An 11,970-nucleotide genomic window follows, 5' to 3' on the forward strand; every position below is an offset into this window, starting at 1 on the left:
AACACTGTACTAAATGAGCTGGTTTACCAGAACAGTTCTTCACATTCCATGTGTGGCTGCTCCTGCTGGTTTCTCCCTTGCCTTTGACAAAGGAAAACCCTTTCCAATTGAATTTCAAGAGTCACATGCTGAGCTGCAGTGGTGGCAGAAATGGTTTCTCTTCTCCATGTCCTTACCTGCTTTTACCTTGAGATGGAAAGTGAGTAAGACAAAAAGAAGAGGTGAACAATGAGAGAGAGAGAGGATTAGACTTGAATAGATTTAGGTTTAGGAGTATGGATCAGATGGGTTGATCGATTGCATTGCAGCATTTACTCAGTCACGCATAAACTATATAAGGAACGCCTGTCAGCCACATAAAATCAGAACATATGCTCAAAATAAGGTGGCATGAGCAGATGTTGCAGGGAAGAAGAGAGGATAATAATAGTGCATCAATAAAAAGGATTTGAGGAGAGAATCAAACTGCACTTTAATATTTTTCATCTACATTTTCGTTTACATAACGGATCTGTGGGAAATCATTCACACCTGGAAAAAAAGCAAACAGTCAACCAAGGAGAGCTGCTGAGGGGTAAAATATGTCTTACTGTGGCTTTGTGCGTCTTTGCTACCAGCAAAGTCTTGTATCTGGACCGAATATAATCCTGGCATGTAATATAGACTGTGTGCTGCCAACAAGATGCTCCCAGGACATCGTAATGGACTGTCGCTGTAGCCCACCGTTATAAAACTGAGTTTTTCTACCATTTCACATCTAAAATACACTGCAGAAAGCGAGCAGGGCTGTACACAGTTGGCAAGTGCAGGAAGTGAATAAAACTAAGTGATATGTAAACAAGAATAGGGCCAACACATTGTTGTTTGGCATAGAGCAACATACAAACAGTGTACAGTATAATACTATGTACTACAGTGAGCTTTTTTTCTGCTGAAGAGGCGTTTAGAAAACAACTATGGTCACCGGCGAAAAGACGTTTAAAACTGGTTCAAGTGAAAAGTGAATATCTCTTTTTAATGCTTGTTTTATTTACAGACGTTCACCTTAAATGTGGCCGACCATCTGAAACCAGCTGCTAGATGGCTTTGACAACGACATTTAAAGAATGAAAGGGAGGTGTTGATATTGTTTGTACTGTCCTCAACCATGTATTTTGTATTTCATTGTAGCTGTATTTAAAGAACATTGTTCATGTTATATTTACATTGTTGCTTATTAAATACAAATTAATTATTTCCTGTGTCACATGGATGTCTTTGTCCTTTAAGTGGAAACTGTTGATGTGTTACTAAGACTAAGACTACGTATGTAAATCTTTACATATTTTACTGTGCGCATTTTTAAGTTTAAAAGATGTTTAAAATACGATGATGGTTAAAAGTGGTTTGAAAGTGACATTGGTCACATTGGGCAAAAAAAGCAAACTAATTGACACTTCTCAACTTGTGTGCCTATCTACTGTCTTTTGTTTTCTTGCTGCTGCTATAGTTCTCTAATCCAACGGCTTTTACTGTAATCGATGCACAAGTGTTGGATAGTGTTGATGTTGGATTCTAGAGCATCTCAGGCCTCGATGCAGTAAGCAGGTCAGCTGTCGGTCATCCACCAACACTGCATATTGCTCTGGGAATATGAGAGGGAATATCAATACAGAAGCTTAGTGTGTAATGAGATATGCAATTCTGGCAGAAAATGTAAAGGAAGCTTATACTTTTCTAAGGGCCTATATGTGAAAATGTAAGTGTCGAGGGGTAAAATTGCTCTGGCAAATAGAAGAGGCACAGGGATATAACAGAGGTGCCCGACTTCTTATAACTAGGTCAGTTGAAACGATACTTTTCTCCCAAACCAATGATACGACTACAGGGCTGAGATATGGATAGAGCTGACTTTGTTTCTTTTTTTACTCTTCCACACTTTCACTCTTGACACTTGGCACGGATACAAGTGTCAAGATCGCAGTCTCATCTCTGTTTTAGACATTTTATTTCTGTCACATTTATGATGTTCTAACTGCTTTAGGCAGAACAAGTAAACACAAAATGATGTTTAAGTCTCACACTTATGCAATATAAGTTAATAGCAGTTGACAAAAGGCTTGTGTTTGTGTATCAGTGCTCCAAGCTGCCATCAATACTCATCCTCTCCCATCAAGATCTCCACATAAGCCTCCTAATTGCTTGCACAACCCCATTTACACTTTGCCCTCCCTGTTTCCAAGCACCGCTCTTCTGTGGCCAACACAGACAGTGGTGTGCTGTATCTGGCCACAGCAGACTCAGGATTAATTACGCTGAGGTAGTAGTCTTCACTTCACAACTTCTAATTAACAGCAGATAAAAGGAGTGAGGAGGAGAGAGGGATGACAGCAGGACAGGATTTGGCATTAAACTGGCATGATTTTCATTACAAGGAAGAGTGAGCGCTGAGAACATAGAACTACATCCATGATTCACTTAGCGTTATTGTCTTCAGGGTTAATTCTGAGAAACGCAAGTACGAATGATATCAAGCTGAGGCAAATAGTTGTCTCGTTTATTACATAAGGTATACAGATGCCCCACAAGTTCATGCTTTCAAAATGTTACCTCTCCATCAAGCACAGTTTCCCTGTGCAAGAAATAGCAAAGAAAAAAGAAATATCCAACTCTGAACTAAGACGGTATGTTTTCCACAATACTGTTTTATACCCACTGAATTTGCGGTCTCATTTGCTCCTCTGCAACTGCCCCTCTCTCCACGGTTATCTCCACCCCTTTGGATGACACTGAGATTAAAGACGAGCAGCTGAAAGAGACAAGATTAGAGATTTTTCTTCTTCAAAGTGGTATAGCTGATTCACAGCTCCTCCAGTCCAGTGGGCACAAGCAGGACTTCAGGAGCAGGTGTCTGATGAGCTATGCATCCTCCTCAATTATAGATGTGATGTTACGCAACAGAAGCTGCTTCTACTGTACTGGAGACGGTAAAAAAGCCTGAGCTCAGCGAAGCTTTGCTTGCATCACTTGGGCTGAAAACTAGAAATGTTCAGCTCAAACAGTGTTTTTGAAACAATGGGGAAATTATTCGAGGACCGGATGGAGTCAGAAATGGCTGTGATTTGGGTGATAATACAGTAACTGACTGTCTCTGATTGTGTTTTTCAAGAGACTCTTTTTTTTTTTCAGTTGCTGTTTCACTGAACAAAAATCACAACAAAACATCCTTAATGACAAAAATAAAAATAGACATAAAAGTAAAATTAAAAGGGGGTCACCATTCACTCTTTACATCCTTCGATCCGTTCTTTTCAGACCAGCTGAGAACACTACCCATCTTTTCTCTTGTATACTGTCCATTTTCCCCAGCGTTGATCATGGATCCCTGCTTTGATCCTTAGACATAGAGTCAATTTTTCCATAGAGTGTATTTCCTCTACAATGTCCACCCACTGTCCTGGACTTGGAGAGTCACTTTTCATGATACATTTTAGGGCCAATTTGCTCAGTACTTCACTGAATATATACTTGATTTGTTTTGAAACAGGATAAACCCAAAAGCCACAGTCAGAAATGTCTCCTGCACTAAATGATGTGCTTGTTCCTTTGATTGCTATTTTCCAGTCCCTTTGTGGTCGACAGAGACTGAGAGCTATTCAGTTCAGTATTCATACTCCTGGAGAGACAATGACTCAGTTCCTTGGTAATTGTAAGACTCCACTGTCATCAACGGATAATAGTGGACAAGGACTGTATGTCTGAATATGTCAGATGCTAGCACCATATGGTCATATAAGCCATTTACATTAAATATTAAATATATCATGATGCTTACGTCCTCCTGTATGCATAATTAAAGAACATTACAGAGATGCAACCCTGCAATGTAATGAATTGTTTAACTAAATGCTCTACTGTCGTTGTCTCCATTTCTTTTTGCTTTGTGAACATGTGCAAATTTGAGTGTAACACTGACTGTGTTTACATACAAAGATGATCGTGCACCCTTGACTGCACATCAGCCTACATGGCAAGACTGTTCTGTTCTGTGCGTGCATGTTCCCTTGGCTTGAATTATTGCAACAGATGCAGAGGAAGTCGTTCAAGGATGGAGAGGTTTCACTTTCAGTCTAATAGACACAATGAACACAGAGAGCAAAAAGGATCAAACAAATGTGCTTATACTCACTGAATCAACGCACTTATCTCTGTGTGGCTGAGACAAATGAACTAACATGCCAGTGCTGTTCTTTTATTATGCACCATTGTGTAAATACCGACAAGGCTATTTTTAAAGAGAACTTCACTCACTTATGATGCCATAGATCATCAGTCTGGGACTAGCTTCTATTTGACGTTGTGATTAACTACATTTCCCAGAGTGCCTTTTCCCACTCAGCTGTGGATTAGACTTCAAAGAGAGCTAGAGTAATGAAAGAACAACTACGTGAGGAAAAAAGTATGGGCGGTACCCTTCACTCACAATGCAACTTCTTCATTGCATTCTGGTTTATTGAAGCTTTTTTGTTGATGGAGAAACTGATATGTTTTTACTTATTAATTGTTGGACACTGGTGTAATGGCAGATTTAGAAAACAGGCTCTTATTCTTTGAGTTTGAGTTTGCAATCCTGCCGGTATGCAAGCTGGATTTATCCGTAAACAGCTGGGTGCATCTGCATAACTATTCCCGTCTATCTCCTCAACTCAAGCTGAGTTGAAAGCTGTCATTATCACAGTCACATACCTTGCCCATCTCTTCCAGCTGTCCTGTTACTGCCAGCAGTGAATGTGTACATGCGTACATAGGCTCTCTCCAACCTGCTCCGCTGTTGCATCTCACCATCCCCAAACCCTGAGCTCAAAATAGAATCCAACCTCATTTCATGCCTCTTGAAGCTCTACATTTGCACCAGAGGGGATGCTACATTTGTGATAGATAGCGTGAGTAAATTAGGAAAAGAACAGAGTCTGTTTGTCTGACAAACGTTTCACTTCTAAGTGGAACTTCACAAACCTAAAGGGACAACTTCCCAGACAAAGGAAAGGCCTAGTCCATTAACCAGTATGATAACTGAAGGGAAAATAAAATATAAAATAAGAACACATAAATACAATATAATGCCAAAAAACATTAAATTCTGAATTATTGTAAAAGTAAATGGAATCAGCCAAAACTGTGTCTTTTGTCCTGAAGGAATCCTCATGCAAAAGGGAAATTGATGACACTCTAAGTTTAAAAAGAGGTTTTTACTTTTCCTGCATGTGAATAGAGTTTCCTTGCATCGCTAAGTAGATAACCCGCAGCAGTGATATCAAATTCAATTTCTGTTCAGGCAAAATTCCAATCTGTCTGCAAAGAGGTCATTCATTTATGTTTTAATAATCATGACGTGAGTTGGTGTATTAGGATGACATTTTGTTTGAATTCAGCAGAAGTAATCCTCCATGGTGAATGGACATGAATGAGATAATGTTTTAGTATTTCTGCAGCACTGATTGTACCATTGCTCTGCCAGTTTATGTCAAAGCTGGCTAGTGAATGTGAACGGGTCTTTGCTCTATGTTGCTGCTTGTTTGATTGAACCTAGAAAGAACAAATCTTACGCCATATGTTTGCAGAAACAAAAGAATAGCAGAATACTGAATCTTAATTCAAAATCAGTGAAAAGTGGTTTTTTTTATGAATAATATATATTATCTCTCACCAGTAACCATTGACCTTTTCTTTGATACAGACATCAATCCCGCCATATACGACCATTTGGAGTAAGTGTTTTTCTCTATGTAGGGTCTATGTGATAATTTGTTGATCTGCACTGAGAATAGAATTGATTACTAGAATGTTGGGTGTATTTTTGTGTTTATCAATCTAATGCAGTGGATAGATAGGAGAGACATAGAGATAGAGCGCAAGTCCCGCCCAAACCGGAGGGAAAAACTATTAATTACTCTCCATTGACTTTATATTGTGTAAAGGTACGTCCTTGTCACTTTCGTCTGCTAGCAAACAGAAAAATGCCTGAAAGGGGCTGTTTGGTTGGATGCACAACCAACAGGGTAAAGTACTCAGAATTAAGTTTTAATCTGCTTCTGAACCGAAAAACTGAGGACAAGATGCAAGGCATCAACAGGAAGAATGGGAAAACTATGGGATCCTCTGGTTCTGAAAAGTGAAGCCAATGCCTTAAACATTCTTTCTAATGGCCAGCAGGGGGCGACTCCTTTGTTGCAAAAATAAGTCTATGAGAAAATGACCCTACTTCTCACTTGATTTATTACCTGGCTAAACATTGTAAACATGAGTTTATGATCTCAATCGCTAGTTTCAAGTCTTCTGCAAAACGGCATGTATTTCATTTAGTAAAATATGTTCCCATTTAGAGTAAAATAGACGATAAAACAGGGTATGCTTTAGGGCGTGGCTACCTTGTGATTGACAGGTCGCTACCACAACATTGTCTGGTCTGAGAGTCGTCCGGTTTTCGTCTTACAACTTTCAGTTTGTGAAAGTTGATTTTAACATTTTTGCTGGCTAAGAATTCAGCGTTCGGTTGTACTTAGCCTCACCGTCAACGCTGGTTGCAATAAAACAAGATGGTGACGGGCAAAATGCCGAACTCGAGGCTTCAAAACTGTATCGAAAAACCAATGGGTGACGTCACTGTGACTATTTATATACAGTCTATGGTTGCGCTCAAAGTCTGAGACAAGATTCAAACAGAAGACATTACAGGTACATGGGATGCAGCCAGGTTAGCACATAAATAACTGGGTCCAAACATGCTCAACACAATCTGAATGCAGGGCTGTGGCATCCTGGGATAAAAGGGACAAACCTGCAGTACATTCCACATATATCTAATACATCAATTCTGCTTTGACTTTACATCACTCAAGGGGAAGAGACTCCCGGGCAGATTTGATATGAGCAAGGTTTTCATGTTGCATTTGGTCCCGTTACACATGCAGTTATATGTTGAGAGGGCTATAACAGCATCCCACATGTTTGTGATGCCTCCAGTCTCATATTCAGACGACCTATTAAGTCACACAGCCAACTTTCATTCTCAGCCTGAGTCATGGCATACTACTCGCTCCACTTTCTCTTTCACTCTGCTTACTGCTGTGAAAAAGCACACATGTTCCAATTTAGAAAGGTTGTTGGTTAATGAAACAAACAGGCATCTCTTTGCACCGTACTGAGAAGTACTCAGCCTCCCACCTCTTTTGAAATTGGCTGCCTTCAGCATCAGCCCTCCACTCTTCAGCCATTAGCCATTGCTTTCTAGTTGCCAGTGCGTCCTGAGTAGTCAGGTTGTGTGTGCCGGAGGAGGTTGTGGGTTGATTCTGTTCTGCAACTACTGTAGGGGGGTCCAGAATGAAATGACAACTGTGTGGATTTGGAAGATTTTAAGTTGACTTTACGTTTTGAGGAACAACAAGAAAGCTGAATAAACCAAACTTTTCCTGAAAGGCAAAATGAAACACTAATTAATGGAGAAGTAATAATCCCCATGATGGCCACGCACACAGGAATATGTCTGAGGCAACAGCACAACTCATCATGAAATGCCACTACTGAAGCGCCACTACTGCTGTCATCAAAATGCTGTTTCAGGGGAGAGACTGCACTATATGACTAAAGTAGTGGCTGCTTTTTTTTTCAGGGATTTCTTTTCTCAACATCATCATTGTGTTGTGAAATTAAACCCACTAGTCATCTCATTTACCATGAAGTTGACACTTCATAACTTTCATTAAATTTAATAAAAACACGCTAGTAAGCAATTTGCCATGACTTTTCCACAACTAAACAAAATTATACTAAATGGCAACTCTGCTTACATCAATAAATGTCAGCAATATTTATGGATCCATTGAACTAATAAGATGCTATTTGAAGGCCAACTATACTTTAATGAAAAACTTCTCAATGTGCAGCTCCTTTAATAACAGTTCAGTGTGTAAAATATATCTATCAAAGGACATAATATTGTAAGTATATTTAACTACAGTTGCTTTGGCAGCCAACGTATATTACATCGAATTTAAATAAATATGAAACTCTCTACTTCTAACAAAAATAAATATCTTTCAATCTTTAGTCATCCCCGTATTCAATCAGGCCTTTGTCAAATGATCCACTGTACTTGACTATCCTTAGCCTTGTCACAGCACTAGTTAAGAAAGTAAAGACAAATTCAGATCTGAACAGCAGCTGTCTTGTGAAGTTTGCAGTTTTCAGATGTTAGGTATAGGCCTATGAATTTTAAAGTAGCCTTGCAGCTGTTTAATATTGCAGTCTCTCATATGAAATTTACAAAATGTTCCACCAGCTACCAACTAATGCTCATCAACCAGCAAAATCCCACTCAGTAACAGACAAATGCACAGAAGACTGACAGTTGTTAAGACTGTGGTTTGTCCCGACACCACCACAGCACGATGAAGACAGCAAGTGAAGCAAGGCTGTAATCCATCAGCAGCAGAGATGATGCAGAGAAAGGAAATGAGAGAGGAAAATAAAAGCTACTTTGACAACTTTTTTTTCTCTCCAAAGAATCAAGCGCTCTGAGCAACATTCCCACTGTCTGGCTCCAAGCTCGACAAACATTAGCTCCACTGTCTGAAGCAACCGTCAGCAACACTGATGCTTTAGCAGCCAATTCTCAGTGTGCAAATTCATATTCTGTGGAAACAATGATGATGATGCGCAACATCACGGTGACACCATATGTATAGCATTATGTTTTGTACAAGCTCTCTTGTTCATGTGCATGGAACACCAGCACATGCACTTTGTTTTAACACCAAATTCTGGTTGATGTAAAGGATGAGGATGAAAGGGGATGGAATGAAAGAACTGGTGGATTCAAGGAGGACACGTTACACTGCCTTTAAACTTATCCTGTGAACTCTCACAGTCACAATGTGAAATGCTTTCCTAGTGTATAGCACTACATGTTATACTCTCACATGCAGCTGGTGAACCGGTGTTCCCGGTCCTCTAACTCCAGCTCCGTGTCAACATGGCAGTTAAAGCACACACGTCAAGCTTTTTTTATTACATCACAGTCACCCGTACTCTTATGCTATCTGAGTGTCAGATGTGAGAATAGTCTGGTTGTGTGGGCCCACAGTGCATAAACAGACTACTCATGATCACTACGTGCAGCATGTATCACAGCCTGTAGTCACAGAAGTCAACAGCTCCATGCATGCAAACTGACTCACTCTTGTAGCTTGCATTCCAGGGCTGATATCCATAATAGCCGGTGATTCGCAGTATTCGCTCTTCTATGGACGCGCTGTTGATGTCCTCAACTGAGCGCGAGGACTTGAGGTCCTCTTTGATGGCCTCGTCCACCACCAGGTACTTGAGCTGTCTGAGCTGAGGGCTGATGTCCGAAAGCCTTCTGGGGCTCACGTCAGGCGACTTGCGCATCCCGCTGGGAAGAGAGAACAAGGGGTGGCCGGTGTTACAAAACAAAAGTGAGAGCGCTCAGCAAAAGGAAGGGGAGCCTGTAAAAGTTGACTATAACTTCATAAGACAAGGGTTTTTATTGGCTAAAGCAGGAAAGTAAGTGTTGTAGCTAGGTTCCACAGAGGCATTATGGGCCCCTGCAGCTCCTCTCTTTTAAATCATCATCCTTCACTGGCCCTGAGTCCTCACGACAACACTGTGAAAGACACTAAGCGGAAGTGACTGCTTCTGCAACTGTTGTATAGGCTACAATGCACTGTGCAACTCCTATTATAGTCTTATAGGCAGCTGAAACAAATGAATCGATCACAAGTGATTTCTTGAGATGACTTCATGAAGGCACTGGAGCACACATGCTGTACAGTAGCCTGAATACAATGTATCAGAGATAAATAGGCTACTTTATGTCCAGCAGGTGAGACAAAACCAAAACAAATAGAAAGATAGATAGATAGATAGATAGATAGATAGATAGATAGATAGATAGATAGATAGATAGATAGATACTTACTTTATTAACCGTGCAAGGGGAAATTTGTTCGCTAAAGCAGCATTATGGTACAGGTAAGCAATCAAAGTAACCAAGTAAAAATAAAAAATATTAAGTATATAAATGCACAATATTTACAATAATAATAGCAGAGTAAAAAATACTAAATGCAAAAAAAATATGATTGAATGATTGAATGTTGCACAAATAAAGCTCCATTGCAACACACCTGACCAAGTAGCATAGTGCTGATATCTGACAGCCTCTCAGGCCGTCAGAAGCCGTCAACGTGTGAAAGCAAACATGATTTGTTGACCTACTCAGAGACCCCCCCCCCCCCCCCCCCCCCCCCCCCCCCCCACACACACACACACACACACACACACACACACACACACACACACACGTGCTGCTATATCCTAATCATGCCGTAACATCTTTTTTCTTCTTTTTTTCTTTTTTTTTAAATCAACCCACCAACAATTCAATCAGCAGTCGAATTTTAAACATCAATCAAATTCAAAGAGAACATTCTCCAGCTACACTGGCTATTTTAACGCCTCTGTCATAAGTGCATTTACTTTATCAATGCACCTATGTAATCAAGTGGGCAACAGGTGTGGCGCTGAATCCTGTCGTTCGGCTGCGATGCATTTGTAAAAGTTGAAATGTCTTACATGGGCATCAAAGTAGTAGGAGGTCCAAGGTAGCACATGCAGTCCCGGTGGGGCCGCACGACCCGGTCCCACACTGTGCCCTCTCCATCACCGTACATCCTTAAGGCCACTAAGCAAGGCAGCTACTGTAAAACCTCTAAATCCTCATCAAGGCTGACGGAGACCAGTACCATCGTCCTGCTCCTTCTTACCCCCACAAACACATATGCCTGCCTGGCCACTACAGTACAGACTGTTTCTACTTCAAAAGGGTGCGCGTTGCTCTGCATGCTGCTGCTGGGTCCTGGGCGCACTGCAACAGCGCCATCTACCGGACTAAGTGGAATTATCATTATGTGTAAATCTGAAATACAGAGAATAAATTGTACCAGATGCAATCATTTTAACCTGGGGTATCTGAACACGTCAGTACCAGTAAATTATACAAATATATATGCATGAGATGTCCAATAGTTACACCTTCTTCTGAATGTACTTACCCCACAAAGACTCCTGGTGGCCCTTGAATCTCAATTTGCACACATCTGCATCTAAACTGATCTCAGCTCTCCCCCTAGCTGAGCTAAAGCTTTGTGACTCAAAGAGTCTTATCAGTGACTCATAAAGCAGACGCCAATTGGCAGCTGTCATACTTTGAAAATAAGCTCTTTCTCTTGTTCTTTTCCCTCAAACTGTCACATTCAGACAGGCGCAGCTAGTCTCCCCGGCTCAAGATTTCAAAAAAAGCACACATAACCTTGCTTTGAAGTATGAAGTAGGTGTTTTATTTTTAATCTGATAGTGCCAATTATTTGTAGCTTAGAACAGTAACGGGTGTTCTGGGTGGTATTCAAAAGACCATCAAGCTAAAAAGGAGATGTGAATGTGAGGCACAATTATCTTGATGATACTGGCATCTGTCAAACAACACAACTCCTGCTTATGTCTTGTGATATCAGTTTAATTTTGTCCTAATCATTTTATGTTGATGCAATTGTCATAGTATTTTAGGGAAAGACAGAAACGTTGCTTTCCTTGTAATTCTTTTGTTGTTGTTACATTTCATTTTAGGTAGTTGTGTGGATGAGAAAGAATGGATTTTTCTTGTGCGGAATATCACAGATGTATTGACTGGTCAAGCCCAGGCTGTTTAAGATGTTTTTCAGCTCAGGTGTACAACATATCGGCGCTGTTACCTGACAACTTTATCCAGCAACTATAGATTTTTTTTAACAATTCACAGCCCACTGGGTTCTCCTTTGATCTATTATTCACAGTCTACTTTACCTAAGGAGTCCACCAGCATTTGAAGATGATAGTAGGGCCTGTATTTCAAAAGTCTGGGTGAACAGAGGTAGA

At 40.5% G+C, this 11,970-nt stretch overlaps 1 protein-coding gene across 1 annotated transcript in view; it reads right to left on the reverse strand.

The window, feature by feature from the left end:
• Nucleotides 1-10,817, reverse strand: part of slc35f3b (solute carrier family 35 member F3b) — a 48,400-nt gene extending 37,583 nt beyond the window's left edge. The window contains exons 1-2 of the mRNA XM_068724216.1: nt 10,633-10,817; nt 9,216-9,430 (exon numbers count right to left, since the gene is read on the reverse strand). Of these exons, the coding sequence (XP_068580317.1) occupies nt 9,216-9,430; nt 10,633-10,730 (313 nt within the window). The 5' untranslated portion in view covers nt 10,731-10,817. The remainder of the gene's footprint in view (nt 1-9,215; nt 9,431-10,632) is intronic.
• Nucleotides 10,818-11,970: the final 1,153 nt, after the last annotated feature.

The sequence above is a fragment of the Cebidichthys violaceus genome, unplaced genomic scaffold, assembly GCF_023349555.1.
Source record: "Cebidichthys violaceus isolate CVI_PGR_0920_01 unplaced genomic scaffold, fCebVio1.0.p SCAF_10, whole genome shotgun sequence".
NCBI classification, from domain to species: domain Eukaryota; kingdom Metazoa; phylum Chordata; class Actinopteri; order Perciformes; family Stichaeidae; genus Cebidichthys; species Cebidichthys violaceus.